General features: G+C 34.6%; 1 protein-coding gene and 1 long non-coding RNA gene across 2 annotated transcripts; both read left to right on the top strand.

The window, feature by feature from the left end:
- Positions 1–186: 186 nt before the first annotated feature.
- LOC149730783 (uncharacterized) lies at positions 187–3,805 on the top strand. The gene is made up of 3 exons (XR_016385636.1): positions 187–1,859; positions 2,030–2,065; positions 2,432–3,805. It is a non-coding gene; the product is annotated as an uncharacterized LOC149730783 (long non-coding RNA).
- A 1,375-nt stretch (positions 3,806–5,180) lies between these two features.
- On the top strand, positions 5,181–20,036 carry LOC149730782 (villin-1-like). The gene is made up of 19 exons (XM_089883985.1): positions 5,181–5,340; positions 6,044–6,118; positions 6,509–6,584; positions 7,094–7,214; positions 7,594–7,813; positions 8,195–8,299; positions 8,648–8,745; positions 11,786–11,864; positions 12,231–12,329; positions 13,260–13,413; positions 14,237–14,337; positions 14,625–14,762; positions 15,664–15,822; positions 16,226–16,335; positions 16,709–16,840; positions 17,182–17,416; positions 17,766–17,957; positions 18,606–18,851; positions 19,284–20,036. Exons 1-19 carry the CDS (start codon positions 5,266–5,268, stop codon positions 19,395–19,397), a joined length of 2,529 nt encoding a protein of 842 aa, XP_089740111.1. The 5' UTR covers positions 5,181–5,265; the 3' UTR covers positions 19,398–20,036.
- The last annotated feature ends 54 nt before the right edge of the window (positions 20,037–20,090 follow it).

Here is a 20,090-nt window from a genome sequence, read left to right as displayed (position 1 = left end):
CTTGAGACTGTTGTTTTTTGTTTATTGTATGCATGTCAGGAAACTCGAGAAAACAGTTAATCATTCATCTAACAACGTCTACTGTTTATTATTAATCTGTCACGCGAGCCATATATGCTTCCGTTCGGTCGCTACCATATCACAAAGGTGTCTACCCTCGTTGTTTTGTATACAAGGCAAGAGATAAATTTCTAAGAAAAAAAACTTTTGTTATTGTTGATGAATGTTTAAATTTGGCTTAAATTTATTATTAATAAAAATTTTACTTCCTTGGTTAAAATATCGTAGGTCGTAGTCGTACGCAGGGATAGGACAGCTTTTTATTATTATATTTTTCCGCCCCATTCGGTAGTAAACAAAGAACATTCAAAGAAATATACCCTCACGACTCCCGTAGACTGCTGTCAATTGTTCAAAACACGATTAGAATGTATTGTGTGTTAAAGGTGTCCCATCTTACCCCAAACTGCTTTGCATTGTATTGAGGAGGCCACGCATGGTACCAGTATTCTATCTTACTCCATAGTAGGCCTACTATAAGTGACGATAGGAGCTAGTATTGTACATACGATCGTTGTAACGTGATACTCGGCACTAAAAGGAACTGGTTACGTCAGCATCCTGTCAGCTCCTGCATTCACTATTTTAATTAAAAGGATTTTAAATTACAGTCTCAAAACGCCACCTACCGAATGATGTATGAAGTGTCTAAAAGAAAAATGAATAAATGTATCTAATTTATCCTCGCGCGGTGGTACAAGGACACTACTTTTACATGGCCACTTACGTGCTCAATTATACAGTACTAAAAGCATAGCAGACAATAAAAAGGAGGGGATTTTCAATCCACCGCGTCGATCATTTTGATTAACCAACGTCTCCCGCTTTTTGTTGATTCCCCGGGCATGTAAAACGCTGCTTTTTACAACACGTTGCAACTGAACAAGGCAGTTCGGATCAAGTAGCGACCTATAGCTACACTCTTTGGATCCACCGCGCTAATCATTTTGATTAGGCGACGTCTCCCGCCTTTTGTTGATTCCACGGGCATATAAAACGCCGTTTTTACAACACGTTGCAACTGTACAAGGTAGTTTGGATGAAGCAGCAACCTAGCTACACTCTTTGGATGAACTCAGTTGAGGATTATACTTGTTTCTTCTACAAGAACTAAAGTTGAGTGTTTATTGCTACTGCTTAGTATTACCTAACAATAAACTATGTTTTTAATTAGTGTTATTTACCTATAAATTAATATTTTACTGTTTAAACTAAACAAATGACTAATTATGAGTATATTACATAAGTACATGTAAATCTATTATAATTAGTACTGTGCCTTGCGATTGGTTTTCATAATTAATTTTTAATGTATTTTAATATTTAACAATCTTATTTCAGAAACTTCGCCACCGTTCTGGATTATATCACAATACACGTCACTCGCGACATGACGTCATTTACATAATCGCTGCGTTACGTCACTATCCGCCTGTATGACATCGCGTCATAACCGCTTCGTCATCGCTCGTGATTATTACGTCATAGTCCGGTTCACGCTGGAGAGCAAACGTTTGTGACGTCACATTGCGGTTTCTTTTATACGCTTGCTTTTTGCGACATTTTTTCATGGGGCCCCATGCGCACTTCGCGTCGTCGCAAGGCACATTACTTATATTTGCATAACGATTTTGTTCTAAAATATATTCGTGCTGTTAGCTGGGAATAAAGCAAGAAGATCAAAGATTTGGTAAAGTATAAATGACAATAGGCATTGTTACGTACACCAGTTCTTTTCTAGGTGACATCAGAGATGTGACGTCACGAAGTGGTGATGACGCAACAGAAGAACCCACTTCGTAAGTTATTTGGTTTCGTCGCAAACTTTATCATTTGAAACAGCATTTTTGAATATTTTAAAACCTGGTATGTGACGTCACAGAGGATCAAGAGGACAAACCGCGAATGATGAATAAAGGCAGTTATGACGTCGTAATATAAACTGACTTTAAATATTTTATTGTTGCAGAAAAGCAAGCGATATGCTGCAAAAGAAAAGCGCAAGGTACTGTGTAATATTTCCTATTACCATTATCATGAAATAGTATTATGTTGCCAAAGTTAGTTTTCAAAGTAAATAATGGTTGTTAGAAAGTTAAAACAAATCCTATTTCCACATCACTATATGAAATGAACTGGCGGTAATAAGATGTGTCGTTTGCAATAAGATTACTGTGGGGCAAGAGGGTTCCGTTAAGCACATAATTTTTTTTTCTAAACTTGTTTTTAACAATTAACAACACTATTTTATATGGTCGCAAGACTGTATACGGTTATATAATTCCGTAAATATCCTTCTTTGTTTACTACCAAAGGGGACGATAAAGAAACGGGCCATCTTACCCCAACCTAATTTACGTTTGTTTTGCAGACAAAGAGTAAAGACGAGCAAGACAATGAAGATGCCGGTTTGAGGTTTTGCTTAGGCTTACGGAGTTGTGTGTTGTTGGGGTGTGATTGCTGGAGCACTCTTACAGTGTTGCCGGATTTGTGTTTGTGTCTCATTTTTGCTGGACCTAATGTGGCCAGCCTTTTTGTCAGTCACTCCTTTAGTGCATTTTGCATGTCACTGAAATATATGCAATGAAACTATGGCAAACATCTTGCTGGATCGGATTTTGTTTTTGTACACGTCATTATGTGTTTCGTCTGCAAAGGTCGAATCTTTTAGCGATTCTGTATTGTCCCAATCACTTGGTAATAACGGCATGTTGGTACACAAATACTTTAGTAATATCCACGCGCATTATAATATAGACGCATTTAAACTTTTAAATTTGAAATCCCTCGTTTTTCACCAATTAATTGTCTCATTGACCATTTTCTGTTCATGACCCCCATTAATCTGTTTCTGTTTAAAAAGCCTAATTGTGACGCTGGCCACGTTACAATTACGCTATACGTCGATGGGTCTTTGAGGCCCTGCGTTCGGTGCGGTTACGTCACGGTTCTAGATTGAGCTATGTTATACTGTTGGGTTGTTGCGTGGACGTCGCCGTCAGTGATGCTACGCTAGTTTTAGGTCACTACCGGTACAGTGATGCTACGCCCAGGAATTTAGATCACTATTAGTGCGGTTCGCAATATCCTGACTCAGTTTCATGGCGGTCGAAGCGGTGCTTAACATCCGAACGATATTATTTTGCGTAAAGATGCGACGAGAGTATCGCGGTACCAACATGGCGGCTTGTCAGGCGATTGGGACATACGGAGCCGTTATTGGCTTCGACTCCTTGTGGCCGGACATAGAATAATTTGTACACATCAGTTGATTATCCTTCAGGATTTGAACCATATTTTCTTTGAAGATGTTTCAATGATTATGTCCGTGTTAATTAACTTTTTATATTCGTCCATTTTTTGGATATGATTGAGCTGTTGTGTGTATTGCATGTTTTTCTGCACGTTTTGTATTTGCACCTCGTATTATTTTTGTCTTTTTGTCGTCGTTGTCGTGCACATGTGTATGTGCATTCGTTGTATCATTTTTGTCTATGGGGGTTTCTTTAACCTGCGCGGACAGTAACATCCCGCAAGGGTTTCTCACCTAAGTAGAAACCCACTACCATTGGCTGGGGGCTTGTCGTGCCGTAGTGGCTTTCCACCAACGCCAGCCACATTAATTATGAAGGTATTTTAATCCTGTTTTCATTTTTCAGAAGGTAATTAATTCCTGGACACATTTAGCGATCGCTGTAACAATCGTATTATCGTAAATTCAAATAAATCAAAACAAAAACCTGAATCGCAGTTGATTTGTGTTTTTTTGCCTTGCTTGGGTAAAAAAATGCGAAGAATGTTATTTTAATTTGAACCCTTTTACTACCGCGGTCCATTAAGACAATCCAGAAATCTCCAACCAAGCGGTTTTACGCCGCTACTAGTGACAGTTTAGCAGGTAGAATGTATTCATAGGGATATTGGTCCCTAAAAAAGCTATCATTTTCTTCGTGGAGTTACCTATATTCATTCAATTACCGTCAAGTAAATATAATGAAAAGGTGTCCCTTCCTCCCCTCCCCTACTATATTTAGTTACTGTGTTTAACTAAGTATACGAAGTGCCAATACAACTGTACTTTAATTTGAAACTTCAAATTATTTGATTTGTTTACATTATACATATATTTGTTATTCACCTTCCTGTATTCAGTGTATTGAATAATATTTGATAATTTATCATTTCCCGTTCAACCTTTGTATTTATTTATTGGTCATACAGTATTAGATAGGCAGCTACTTGTTGGTATGCGGTTTCTGTTGCTAGCTGGATACCTAGCAGAGAGTTATGCTCATAGTTACGGTGGCCACTCCCATACGGTTAAGCAGTTGCAAAAGCTTCAATATTGCGCGAGTAGAATTAGTGTTTCATTTTTGTTTTGACCGTTCAGATAAAGCAGGTTTTTAGTTTTTAGTTTTGTAATAATAATCGTTGGTACAGATTACCCGTTTAGGTTTAAATAAGAGGTGCTGTTTAAGGTTTTTAACAAATGAAACGTCATAGGTTTTTAACAAATGATACCTCACGCAAGATTTAAATGTAAACTGGTTAAACATGAGGTTTACTATGGTTTGATGTAATTTTGTACTTTTCTTGTTGTTGAAACTGTGCAGCTATTAACGTATTTATTATTAGGATACCTATTACCAGTAAAAGTTCGGTTTTGTAATTTTTTAATGTAGTTGTTCAAAGGGTGGCGCTAGAGCCCAGTGTAACGTATTGACATAAAACCTTTTTCTCAACTCTCTTGTCAAGGGTTGTTAGAAAACGTTCGAGATTAGACAGCGTGCGTAGATACACGAAGGTGGCACGTATTTTACTAAAAGCATATTCAGCGTAGATAGTTTGACAATTTCTGGAATTAGTTTCGTTTCAAAGAAACTTTAAGTAGTTGTAAGAAACATATTAAGTGCTATATAAGTGGTCAATCACATTTAGACAGCATGTATATCACTACAGTACGACGATATATAAGCTATTATGTAAACATCACTTTGTGAAAGCTGCTAATTCACGTCAGTAAAACATATATCAACAATCATTTAATCAGGCGTTACCGTACGATTTAATAGCAGTTGTAGGTACATGTGAATTAAGTGTACCTGATAATCGATTGCGTTGATAATTTGTGTGTTTTATGTTTAACAGGTTTAGACTTACAGATTGTTGGTTGTTTTATCTGAGTAGAAGTATCAGAAAAGAGTCATGGCCCCGGAAATTTTCCATGAAGAATTCGAAAAGGCCGGTAAACGAGAAGGAATGGAAATATGGAGAGTAGAAGTAAGATTTCTATTTTATTTATTTTTTTATATAAGAACTACTAATAAGTATTTGAATATCACATGCAACGTTTTAAGGTGCAAAAACACGAATTTTCTGGTCAGTTTCAATACGAACATGACAGCCCATAAATAGGATACGATGTAAAATACGTTTATTTTACATTTTACATCATTGATGATGGTATCAGTTTTTTAAAACGTTACTAATGAAAATCGTATCTTACAGTTATACGTATGGGCTGTAGTGTTTATATTGAAACAAACCATTTAAAGTTGTGAAAAATACATTCGTTTTTATTCAAGTCAAGTACTTTTAAAGCACCCTCGTCTTAATAAAGTTTGGTGCGGCAACTTGTTTTGTTGTTCTAATAAAGAACATTTGGTAGTGTGATAGAGTTGCAATACGCCTGGATTAAAATGTGTGAAAAATATAATTATTAACTAAGTGTCGCTGTAGTCACGAGCGTGCCGACTCATTCTTAAAATTGATAGCAATGTAAATAATGACAAAAAAGGCTCCTGCTGGTATATAAGGTTTATAGGCTAACTATAGCTCAACGCATTTCTAGTCTTCGGGTACACAATGTCGGTCATATAAAGCAGATAGACACCCTTTTGAATACTGAACCTTTCCCGACTGGTTTCGACTATGAAAACAAACACTAAACTGGTCACGTTTGAACTTGTTTTATAATCTTCAGAACATGGAAGTGGTTCCAATCCCGAAGAAATCATACGGAAGCTTTTTCTCTGGCGATGCCTACATCATACTTGTTGTAAGAAAACACACCTTGTGTATTGTATAAGTGTTTAAACACAATAAAACATTTAAATGGCATTAACGTTTAAAAACTGCGGCGTATCTTTACATTACATGTAGGCCCGATGTATATATATATATATATATATATCAGGTTGGGGGACACCTTTAGCACCTAATATCCAACAATCATGATCGTGTTTTAAACAATTAACAACAGTCTATGAGAGTCTTGTAAAAACGATTTAATAAGTCTTTAAATGTTCTTTGTTTACTATCAAATGGCACCAGAAAATAAAATAAAAAGGTGTCCCATCTTCCCCACCCTACTGTATGTGTTTTAATATAGTAACTAATATTCACCAATATATCGTATTATTTATGTTTTCCTTTATAACTTAACCAGACACGTAAAATGGGCAGTGGAGCTTCGTACAATCTGCATTTCTGGCTTGGAAATAACTCAAGTACAGATGAACAAGGTAATCAACGTAGTGCACATTACAATTATAGTTCAGAATATATGGAACTTATGATATAGTAGTGTGGGCTGTGATACGATATACTGTTAGAACCCGAGAACTTCTTAATACAATGTATTGAGTAAGGCAGTAGACCACGTAGAAACTAAACCTCATATTTCCTAATCGTATTTAAAACAATTAACAACGCACTTTTACAGTCGCTAGGCAACGGTTATATAATTTTTAATTTTTTTCTATACTACCGAATGCGACGAGAAAAAAAGAATTAAAACGTGTTCCATTTCCCCCACATTTCGCTTTAGCACATAATATTTAAATACCCTGTTAGTACTTTGAACAATTAACGACGGTCTATGGTAATCGTGAGGATACGGTTTTATAATTCCCTAAATGTTCTGTGTTTACTATCAAATAGGACGAGAAGACCGAATGAAAATGTGTCTTATCTTCTCCCACTCTACTATATTTTTGTGCAACATAAAAGTGACAAAACATAAAACGTGCAGGTGCTGCCGCTATGCTGGCTACACAACTTGACGACTATCTTGGTGGGGACCCAGTTCAATACAGAGAAACACAGGGCAACGAGTCGACGATGTTTAAGGCCTACTTCAAAAGTGGTATCGTGTAAGTAGCTCTCGTGTAATGGCTTGTTTTTGTTGCCAACTACGCGAGAGTCGACATATCGCTATAACACAAACGGTGCTATGTAAGAGTTGATACTTATTACATACTGCCCTTTATGAGAGTCTGGCGGTTACCCCGAAGCGGGCATGAATTAGTAATAATAAGGCTATCACAACAAATGTACTATATGGTGTGCACAGCTGCAGGTTTAATTACGTAGTTTGCAGCGCCCTGCTGTTCATGTAATAACTGACATGCTGTTAATGTTAAAACTGACGCGTTTTAAATATGAACAACAATTCCGTGTAATGCTGTATTCGTGTACGTTTCTGTCACGACGTTTTAAATGCGTTGCGTTACATTGCCTTATCTGTTACAGCTACTGTAAGGGTGGAGTAGCATCTGGGTTTAAACACGTCGAAACCAACCAGTATGATGTCCGACGTCTATTGCGCGTAAAAGGAAGAAAAACTGTGAATGCGACCGAGCAGGACTTTGCTTGGACATCATTTAACCTGGGCGATGTATTTCTTGTTGATTTGGGCAAGATTATCATTCAATGGAACGGACCTGAGAGTAATAGAATGGAACGATTGAAGGTTGGATACACTTTCACGCTTCTTACCTGAAACACATCTCATTTTTATTTAAAAACTTATTTTTTTCACCACAAAAACAGACACACATAAATAGTACTAATATGCTTTTATCGTTAAAAATAGGTACAAAACTAGTGCAAAAATGCTGTTCTGGTATGACAAACATGTTTATATTGGCAATAATGCTACTTTAATAGCGGGATCTTTGTTACTTATATATTCAAAGGAAAAGAAATAACATAGTACTGTTTACAACCATAAAAGACGATAAAATAGATTAAAAAGGTATCCCATCTTCTGCCACCCATGGCCCACTAAAGATTTGTTTAGTAAGCCATGCCCCACCCTACCATATGTTACCTAAATGTGTATTTATTTCAGGCTACCATCCTGGCCAAAGATATTCGTGATCGTGAGCGTGGTGGACGAGGTCAAGTCCTTATCGTGGATGGGGAGAACGAGAAAACAAGTGACAAGGCGTATGGGGTGAGACATATCTATATACTGGAAGTTTACGTAATCGTTGTTTCTTTAGTTTTATAGTTACGCAGACGTTACTAAATAATATTCTGGTGTAAGATGGATAACGTAAGCATATAATTTTGCATATTTTATATTCGCTTTTCTAACAATTAACAACGCTCTTTTAAAGACGTATAAGGATACATATAGTTGTATCATTAATCATTGGCTACTACTATGGGACGGTGAAATGAAATCAAAACATCCACAATCTACCCCAGCATACTATATCATGAGTATTGCGTCAAACTTAATTGTTTGAACACCATGGATGTTTATTTATAAATGTTTTAACACGTCTTACATTTATAGGCCATGCTGAAATTGTTGGGCGACAAACCAAAACTGAATCCAGCTATACCAGATGAAATTGCAAGCAGGAACAAACTCAGTCAGTTGAAGCTTTTCCAGTGAGTATTGTTATTGTTATAGTATTGTTATAATTATGCCTGCTAGAGCGAGAGAATATGTTATTATATAAATACAATATTTATCTTCTAAATCTAAGTAACGGTGTTTAGGTCTTTAAACAAGATGCTCAGCTAAATATAACATCGTTTAACGAATTTTGAATGTATAAGTCTTTTACACAAGTCTTATACATTATATAAATATTGATGTTTCAATATTAAATTGTACGGAATCGTATGCGTCCGACGTAAAAATACTATTGGTCACACTAGAGTTGCCTTAGGGTGGGGTAAGATGGGACAAGTATTCGTGCTATTTGATCGTCCCATTTGGTAGTAAACAAAGAAAATTCAAAGAAACATATAACCGTAGTTCCACGACTTTGAAGGAGTGTTGTTAATGGTTAAAAACACGATTAGAAAATATGGGATATATGCGATAATGGTATCCCATTTTACCCCAAACTACTATATGTAGCGAATATGTGGTAATATGTAATGAAAAGCTTATAAAAATTTAAATGCAGAAACGAGAGTGTTTAGTTCATATTAAAAAGCGTTGGTTTTAAAAACGTGTTGATTACAGTAACCGGCACTATCATAGGCATATACGTTTGTCATTTACACGAGTTAATAATTGACATGCTGTGTTCCGAAGCTGATTGTTTAATTGGAGCTTTTATTGCTTAGAAGTGTTGCCCATACTATGCGTGTGTATGCAATGGTTTCCTATATGGGATAGCTTTTGATATTCACACGGCAACACTGGCAAGGTTATCGTTTGCAAAGTCATATGTAAAGTTTTCTCTTAAACGAGCAAACTTTGTTTAAGCAGAAATTCCAATGAAGTTTGTACAGTGCACCATAAAGCTGTTTTACTTGTGTTAGTGGGCCAATGTTTCAAAACGTTTTGCTGGCGCAAATGTCACATAAACTTGGAAGTCAGTTTGCTAAGCAAAATACGAAACTGCAGAAACGTCAGTCACTAATTTATAGCTGGTAGCTGGTTCTTCAATACATGATATAAATTATAGAATTATAGAATTATAGGGACGTCGGTTATTGATTAAGTAATGACAACTCTGTTTACCGTACCTTTGCCTCGCTCCCTTTTATTGTGACGTAACAAAAGGGTTCTTTCTTCGCCCAATCAAGGACAAATAAGCTTCGAAAAATTCTTTCGGGTAAAACTTATTGTGTGACGTTTTTATCACAAAAGCGTTTTAAAGTACGATTATAATGTACGACCATCTGTAGCATAACACGGTGCGTATGGTGTGTACAGTTATATGAAATATTTATTAGCTCTTTCAAATACTCCGCGGTAATTGTAGCTGTCAACCCAACAATTACTTCAATTCAGTCAGGTTCATATTACAATGTTACTGTTCTAAAATAACCCACATCCACACAAGTACTGCACTAATAGATACAACGAACTGTAATTGTATAAAAGCAATGGATTAGCGTTAAGTGCCGTGCTATTAGCTACGATTATTGGGCCATTAGGCAAAGCTTGTAACAAGACTGTAAGCGCTTTATCCAACGTGTATATTTAAATACGGGAAACTGTTCAATTGTAAAAACAGCACTGAGTTTTACACTATTTGGGACAAAAAAAACTACATTTGTATGTCTTGTAAGTATTTTGTCCACGAAAAAACAGCAGTATTATTCGTCATTATAACGAGAAGCAGAAATACTGCTTTTATATTTTAAAGACTGGAGTATGGCATTTCTTAGAGATTTTCTGGTCGACTTTTACAAACTATAAACTTGTTTTAAATGTGTAATAACCAATTTTCAATACGCAAGCGAACCCTTTTCGCGCACTTTGGGCGTGACGCCGAAATTAGGTTTTGAAGTAGTTTGAACGGGCAAAAACGTTTTTTTGCCTGCTAAAACACCTTAATTTGGAAACAAGATTCACTCGGCTTATTTGGTTCTAAATTAGGTTTCGAGTTTTGAGCTGAACTTTTGGCTATTTTTAGTTTCTATTAAATTTGGGTGCTATACCTTTTGGTAAGTCCCCGAAATTGCAATATGAATACGGTACTTGTAACTTTAGTTATATATAGATGTTTTTTACGTTCGTGTGTTACTACGAATTTTGTGCATTGTAATTTAAAGAAGAATTGTTCAGACTAATTTTAACACTTCAAATATATATGAAATTGACATGTAAGCATCTATTTAATATTATTTCCAAATATTAAAATAGAAATATAGCAAGAAATTTCACTCAGCAAATATATGCTTCATATTTATGTTTTCTTTAATTTGAACAACTTTATTTACCCTCGCACTTAAGTTGACTTTTTCTCTTGAAGTACCATCGTTGAACAAGTTTATGAAATATCTCAAAATTAATATTAAATGTCTAGATTTATATCAAATAATCAAAAATGTCGAATTCATATTACATAATTAGATAACATTTGGTTATTTGCATTTATACACATTTTGAATTATAAGCAAATTATAAATTTACTTTTAATCTAATGCTAAATCACTGTAATAAAGTGTCCCATGGAAACATATGTATGCCATATTATAGTATAAGGCATTTGGTGTACACTTTATGTTTTATATAAGTTTATATCTTAATCCTTATCTTCATTTGCCATGCAAACTTATATAGAGCTTATGAACGGTAGGCTTATGTGGTGTATTATTGCATGGATGGTACCAGTGTATACGTATGGTGACCGATTACCTACTTTATTTGAATTCCATCACCTAAGGAGAGGCCATTTGTATACACAAGATGGGCAAGGCTAGTTCCAAGCCCTAACATTTCTCCACACATTATGTTCTGTCATTGTTTGGTGCCTTGTGTGTTTATGGTGAAATATCATGTGGTAAAAATGCATCCTTGTGCCAATAAGTTAAATATTTAAAATACTGGAACACCCAGTTTCGGTGCAATGCATGTTTGTTTTGTTGTTTTTTTGCTTAACCAAACCAATAAAAAGCTGTTGTTTCTATCATGATGTGTTAAATTGTATATTTTTATCATTTTTTGTTTAAATTTTAACAGTGTCACTGATCAAACTGGCCAACTAACTGTCCAAGAAGTTGCAACAAAACCACTCACCCAAGATTTACTTAATCATGATGTAAGTATTGTGATGCGATAACTGATAACTGATTGAATTGTTAAGTAATAATTAACTGATCTACACCTACTTATAGTGTGGGAAGTTACATAACTGTCGTAACTCTGTTTTAAAATGCCCTGTTTTTCATTTAAATTGATAATTTTTTTCTATTTTAATTCAAAATTAAATTTAAAACTAACAAAATATTAAGAGTTTGGGCTTAGCACAAGTTAACTTTAGACTGTTGGTACACTATTTTTTTGCATTATATTTTAACATACTATTGGAGTGGCCCATTAATTAATATTGATTTTGATCACACTAAGTTTGTTTTTGTATGTTACTATTTTGGCATACTTTTTCATATTTTCTTTATTATTTCAGGATTGTTACATACTTGATCAAGGTGGCAGCAACATTTTTGTCTGGAAGGGCAAGAGTGCAAGCAAAGAAGAAAGATCTGGGGCAATGCAAAGGGCAATTGTAAGTTTTTTTTATCTGGAGCTATTGCACAATGATTTGCGCACCTGGCTCTAGTTCAGCAGTGACAGGTTCAAGGCCCATGGTAACTCCTAAGCGGGCACATGGTGTAGGAAACAGAACACCTCTGTTATAAATGCTTTTGCTGAGTTGCATTCATTCATGCAAATGTTAGAAATTAAACGGTTAGGGTTCCACAATGCATTTATAAAACATTGTTCTATTCTGTTAAATATGGGTCAGGTCCTTCGCTAATGTATGACAGGGTACCTTGGATTTAGGCCAAAGTTAGCTTAATACCCAATGTGCCAAAGTTAACTCGACATAAAGTTTGTTTTATGTACATTTTTATGATTAAATTCTGTCATTGGCCTATTTTTATAACCCTCTTTTAGAATTTAAACCATTATATTTCCAGTAACAAATCTTTATAGGTTACTGACTTACTGTTTTAAAACATGATAAATATTTTCCTAACTTATTATGTCAAATTATGGCCATTATTATGACATTAGGTTTACGTATTCATTATTGGTCAACATTAGCATAAAATTTATTATCATCTGTTAATCTTTAACTGATGACAACACTGTAATAAACTATCTCGACATTACAGTATGCTTACCATTACCTATCATTTTGCTTGTGTTTCATTTTCTATAAATTTTAAATCATGTATAAATATATATATATATGTCATAATTCAAAATAAAATATTTTGTTAAAATTGTTTCACCAGCATTTTATTTTCATAAGAAAACAATTTTTGATTACTTATTAATGGTACAGGTGTACATGAATACATGACTGTAAATTTAAATTGTACAAAAATGTTATTTTAATGAATATTTGTAAACATATGTATAATTAAAATGATATAGATCACAAACCCTTATTTTTATATCAAAAAAACATAATTTTCTTTTCACTTAGGGTTACATGCAAGCAAAGGGGTATTCACATCACACAAAAATCGAGACAGTTCCAGATGGAGCAGAATCTGCAATGTTTAAACAATTATTCAAAGGCTGGAGGTCTCATAACGAAACAGTTGGCAGGGGAAGCACTTACACAAGAGGAAATATTGGTATATGTTTAAAAACTTTAATTTTAAAAACTTTTTTTATAGGTTTTTTTAACAAATCTTAAAATAAGAATACCTACAGACTGTCATTGCAATAATGTGTAAGAAATTTGCTCAATAATAAAACAGTTTTTTTGACTAGAGTAGATTATGCATTATAATATGATGCATTAAAATTGTGCTTGAGCATTTTATACACACATAACTCGGCCATGTTTGCATTCTGTTTAGTCAATTACCGAACATAAGAATGATTTAACAGTTGGTCGTTTCCCGGTCCATTGTGTGCGTTTATGATGTCACAAAGCAAACCTGGGGTGTGGTGACGGCAGCCATAACCTTATTTGGGCATCAGTAATGCAAAGAGAGCCACGGCCTGATTTATTTAGTAAAATCATCTTTTTTAGATTCTTTTTAAATAAAAGACCAATATTGCCTTTTTAGGCATATGCTATTTTTGGAGAAATCATAATTTTAGGGTTCCATTTAAATGAGATACTGATAATGCCATTTTAGGCCAAATATCTATCTTTTATAGTACCCTATATATTCGACTTAATTTTTGCCTGTTATGTATTTCGTGCCACTTGGTATTCATCTGCTTTTTTACATTTTTTTTACTTTTTTATTATAAGTTTTATACTACTAATAATCTTTTAGTAGCTTATCTGGTATAAAAATGCAGAATGCATTCCCTAATAAAGGTTTGCCTGATGGCCAATAAAACATTGTAAATAAATACATTACGTTTTTAAACCTCTGTAAAAGATTATTTACATTATGCCTGATTAAAAAGAAACTTAATATTTTTTATTGTAATTTGCAGCTAAAGTAGCGCATGTGAAGTTTGATGCCACAACCATGCACGCACAACCTGAACTTGCTGCACAACATAGAATGGTGGACGATGGAAGTGGTGATGTGGAGGTATTGAAGTTAAAAAATTAATCAAAATATTATTTTTTTTAATAAATCTCAGTATACTGTAAAAGATTCTCACTATACAGTTAGGAGGGACACGTTTCCATTCTCTTTTCTCTTTTTATTTGGTAGTGAACAAAGAATATTTACAGAATTATATATTGGAAGCACCAGGTCTTTAAATAAGTGTTGTTAATTGTTGAAAACACGATCAGGAAATATAGGATTTAGCCTAATAGTATCCAATCTTACCCGGCAGTACTATAAATGTAAACAAATTTTTCGTTTTCCAGATCTGGAGAATTGAAAACAATGAGTTGGCCGAAGTAGACAGAGATACTTATGGTCAATTCTATGGGGGGGATTGCTACCTTATTCTCTATACCTACCTTAATAATGGAAAGAAGAACTATATCATCTACTATTGGCAGGTGAGATTTATGTAAGATCTAATGAATGTACAAATGCAACTTTCTTTTACCCTCACATGGCCCGAAAAGAAAATCGTGATAATGTAGATGTTCTGTTTTATATCTTGTGTGTCCTGTCAGCTTACATGTTGCCATGTATTTAACTTTGTGGGTGATTGTTTTTATAGACAGCCCATTAGTGACCATTGGATTGAATTAACTAATATAGAGATACGGAACAGATGGTGTAGAATGTTGATGAAGCACACAGTAATTAACTAAACCATTGAATCTGTACTGATTTTTTCCTCTATGAATGAAACATTAAACAACAGCTAGCAACTGTAATTATTTTCTTCAACCATGTTGCATTATTTAAACAGGCAACACCCTGGTTTTAAATAATGTATAGTTTCAGCTTAAAATGATTATGTTCAAACTATCTGTAGTCAGATGTTTCTTTACCAAAGATAATAAGATTGTAGTTTTAAACCACAAACAATAATTACTGTTTCTGTTAAATGAAGATACGTTTAATTGTAAAGCCAGCTTCCCCCATTGTATACGTTTTTTACAAACAATTTTCTTCTAATTGCATCTTTGTTTAATTAGAAAAAACTAGCATGCTTTTAACGGCTGTTATTTTGTTATAGACAAGATATTTTTTTGTTATCCAGGTTATTGTTTATTTTTTGGGGGTATTTGGGGTAAGCAAGTGTTTTGGGGGCTGAAAAAGCTATAGCCCAATTTTTTTTATTTGACAAGTAGTTTTTATCAGTATCCTCATTCCCTCCTCTTTGATGTTTTAACTAACTTGATCTTTACTACCGCATTAAAAGAGAAATAAAAATTATGTTATGAACTGGTTTGGTTTAAATGACATTTTTTTAAATAAAAATCCTAAAATCAACCTCATGCACAGGGTCGACATGCCACACAAGACGAGATCACGGCATCTGCATTCCATGCGGTGGCGCTAGACGACAAATACGATGGGGCACCGGTTCAGATTCGTGTTATTATGGGGAAGGAACCAAAACATTTCATGGCCATGTTCAAAGGCAAACTCATCATATTTGAAGTAAGAGGTTTCATTAAATTCATTAAAAGTAGAACTTAGGTTGAGTCTGCTATTTTTAATAAATTTTATCAATTATAAGTTGCAATTGGCTTAAAGTTTAAGTTACATTATTCAGAGCGTCGTGTTCAAGTTACAAATTGACAAACAGCTGTGTTGAGGTTTCCAATTTTTCTTTCCATTTTCCATATTCCCAATTGATTTACCCTACAACTAGTATGAAAGTAAATATTAAAGTAAATATTAACGACAAACCCTAATGATCCCTTGATGGTATAAATGGGAAATCTTTCCTTGACAGCTCGGCCAAGGTTAGATACTGTCTTGCGTTCACTTTTATTTATGTACACCTTGCTGGCAACAACAACACATAAGTAAATATTAATTAACAATTTAAACCTTCCAGGGTGGAACATCCAGGAAGACTGAGGAACCAACTGAAGCTCCAGCAAGGAGACTTTTCCAAGTTCGTGGAACGAATGAGTTCAACACAAAAGCTGTAGAAGTCAGTTCTGCGTAAGTATTTTTTTGGGAACAAAATTTTATAGTTATTTGGTTTATATGTTTATAAAAGGCGTAGTATTCATAATAAACATCTATAATTATACGCATAAATAAGATGCAAATTTTCGAAATATACGATTTTGTATTTGTATTTCAATTGGCTTAAGTTTGTGATACTTAAAGGTCCTAAATTTGAAGAAATATTGGCATTTCATGTAGTGAATGATTGAATAAATACAACTTAAATTATCCTCATGTGGCTGGAAAAAGACAGTAGTTATAACATAGTGTTCTGTTTCACACACCTCGTGCCTGCTTACGAGTTACTACAAACCGTTTGTAATAACATTAAAATCATGTACTTTATTTCTTGTACATTATTCAGAGCGTCATCTCTTAATTCAAACGATGTCTTTCTGTTCAAGACACCACTGGAGATGTACATGTGGTGTGGTAAAGGTTGTAGTGGGGATGAAAGAGAAATGGCAAAGAATGTTTCCAAAGTCATCTCACACAGGTGAGTGAATGAATGAATGTAACTTGCTTTATCCTTGCCTGGTGGGTAATAACGGTCGATATAACTTGAGTGATTTGTTTCATATACCTCCTCCCAGCTTATAAGTTACCACATATATAATTTTGTGGATGACTATTATGGATATACTTCCAGTATATACAACAGATATAGAACCACTGGGTTGGAGCAATTGCCTTTTAGTGCCATTATCCATGACACATACGGCCACAATGATATCAGCACTTAAGTTAACCTTGTACCCCTAACTTCTGGGCTAGAGACAGGCTCGCTAACCACTGTGCCAATACAATAGTCAAAGTCATTGTTACAAATTTCCACAGAGACCTTGAGACAGTGTCTGAAGGAAATGAGAGCACTCAATTCTGGGCTGCATTGGGAGGGAAAGTTCCTTATGCAAATTCTCCTAAACTGCAAGAGGCAGACGAAGCCTCAGAAGTGGCACGACTCTTCGAATGTAGCAATGCTTCAGGAAACTTTGTGTGTGAGGAGATCTGTAACTTCAGTCAGGAAGATTTGGATGAGGATGATGTGATGTTGCTAGATACTCACTCTGAGGTACGATGGTTACCTATGAAGGGATTAGTTTAATTCATCTCTTGAGTCACTTTCTTTCTTTTTTCTTTTTTTCGGTTTTGTTAATTTTAAATTTAATGTATTTTTTGTTAAATTATTTGTTTTTTCATATATTTTATTGTTTCTTAAGTTACAGTAACAAAGGGTAAAAATGTTAAACAACGATGTAAAATAACTGAAAAAAACATTAAATGACAGTTTTTGTTACACCCCTATAGTTAAAACGGAAGTGCTAAACTTTTTGATAAAAGGTGTGACCTAACACATTTCTATGATGTGACCTTCTAATGTAAGACATCATCATTATTATGACATCATTATTACATCACAGTTGTTCTTGTGGATCGGCAAAGGGGCAAACAAACAAGAGAAAGAAGAATCTTTGGTCACCGCGATTAATTATCTTCGTACCGACCCAACTGGGTCCCGTGACCCCCACACACCAATTATAACAGTTAAACAAGGATTTGAACCTCCAATATTCTCCGGCTGGTTTATGGCTTGGGATCCATCTAAATGGAGTGTAAGTATATATGATATGAATGTAAATCTTTGTGTGGTGGGGTGATAATAATCGTTATAGTACAAGTGTTCTGTTTCAAACACTTCGTGTTCGCTGATGAGTTACCATGTGTCTATGTTTGTAACTTTGTTGGTGATTTTTTAAGCTAATATCTAGAGCCTGTGACCTAAATACATTCTGCGTAGTACTTTTGGCACCCTAAATGTATGTATAGTAGGGTGGGGGAAGATGGGACACCTTTTCGTTTAGTTTTCTCTTTCTATTTGGTAGTAAACAAAGAACATTCAATGAATTATAAAACCGTATCCTCACGACTTCCGTTGTTAATTGTTTAAAACACGATCAGGCTATTTGGATATTATGTATTAAAGGTGTCCCATCTTCCCTTACCCTACTATACTAAAAATTATGCTTAGAATTTTTTAATAGGTATGTGGTTTGCTTATCACATTAAAATAAAGTGTAACTTATGATACAAAAGTTTTCCACATATGATGTAAAAAATAACTTGTACTGTATTTATGCTTTTTTTTCGAATATAATAACCAAATGGCAGCTAAAAATTGCCAAAAAAGATCTCTGTTAGACTTATAATACACCCGACCAAACCAACATATACATGATAAAAATTTATTTATTTTTCTGCAGGGAAACAAAACATACGAAGACTTAAAACGTGAACTTGGTGGGCAGGAAGATTTGTTCGATTCCATGCTTGCTTCTGCTTTACCAGCGCGTGCAACTCAACAAGCAGCAGCAGCAGCTTCTACAACAACAAACAGCAATTCACAACCTGCCAACCATGTTGATGGGACAATCAACTATTATGGGTTGGATAAACTAACAGTGGCAGCAGAGGACTTACCACCAGATGTTGATGCTACGAAGAAAGAGGTGGGTGAATAGGCGGAATGTCAGAGGTGGCTGTCACCCCACTTTTATACCAGGGGAATATCATGTTTATAAGTGTAATTAGGGGTGCATGAGTGTTGGGGTAATGGGCCAACTCTGCCCTAAGGTGCCAACTCTGGTGTAACAATGGGCCAACTTTATGGTCTAAATTCTAGTTCCCATGTCATACTGCTGGACCTTACCTATCAGAATATAATAAGTTGTCCGATTCCAGTCATAGAAAAAAAACAACTACATTTTTGGGTTCTCAAAAATAAATGGTAACTCTCGTAAACAGGCACGGGGTAAATAAAACAGTATGCTCATGTTATAATGACTGCCATTTCCCCGCTATACGAGAATAAATGAATTATTTTTATTTATTGGTGTTTAATTTACTCTGTCAGTTAATTAACGAAACCATTACAATTACAGCAACATTTAAGCGACAGTGACTTTGAGTTGGTATTTGGAATGAGCAAGCTTGATTTCTCAAACAAACCAGCTTGGAAACAATCGGATCTCAAAAAGAAACAGAATTTATTCTGAGTATCACACAATGGAAATCAACAAAATTAGTTTAAAAAGTCAATATTTTTTATCGATTACTGATTATTTGGCGCCTTCGGCAAAATGACGTCACATACACGTACGTACTTTACAGGAAACATAATTCATAGTGACGACATAATAGCAACTGTGACGAATGAAAGTTTGCTGTGATTTTTCGACTGTGATATATTACCAAATAATTTCTTCACAATGTAAAACAAAATATCATTCTTTGTATATTATTCATATTTTAATCCTTGTCTATTATAATGTTATAACCTGCACTAAATACTAAAGCCCTGTTCCTATAAATCACATCATTCCAAAGTTAGAATGTTCCCATTATAAATTTAACGTCATCTAAACGATACGTCATCTCTATATTACGTAGCAGTATGTTATATTTCCAAATAATCAACTTTATACCAAAGAAAATGCCTGTAAACTACGTTCCTCTAAATTGCAGTGTAATGTAATATAAGTAGTGGCAATGTCCGTGAGTTTTTTAATTCTTGCAGTCTTATGTTTACTGCACGTATATTGTTGTTATGTGTAGATGTGTTTAACTTGTAATTCCAATTAATCAAATATTATAATGCAATTACTAATGTGGTATAAATTGTCAATAGAATCTCATTGTGTTTATACATTCACATTAAAGCATAAACGTAACGTAATTAGACAACGAAT

The sequence above is a fragment of the Ciona robusta genome, chromosome 9 (assembly GCF_009617815.1).
Source record: "Ciona robusta chromosome 9, ASM961781v2".
Lineage (NCBI taxonomy): Eukaryota > Metazoa > Chordata > Ascidiacea > Phlebobranchia > Cionidae > Ciona > Ciona robusta.
The sequence above is the reverse complement of the archived record's forward strand: the minus strand, read 5'-3'. Positions and strand labels throughout refer to the sequence as shown.

Excerpts from the sequence above, each read along its gene's own strand:
- LOC149730782 (XM_089883985.1), top strand. The coding sequence starts at position 5,266 with ATGGCCCCGGAAATTTTCCATGAAGAATTCGAAAAGGCCGGTAAACGA. Across the intron at positions 7,215-7,593 it reads TACTTCAAAAGTGGTATCGT|CTACTGTAAGGGTGGAGTAG; the intron begins GTAAGTAGCTCT and ends TATCTGTTACAG. Across the intron at positions 14,763-15,663 it reads ATATCATCTACTATTGGCAG|GGTCGACATGCCACACAAGA; the intron begins GTGAGATTTATG and ends CCTCATGCACAG.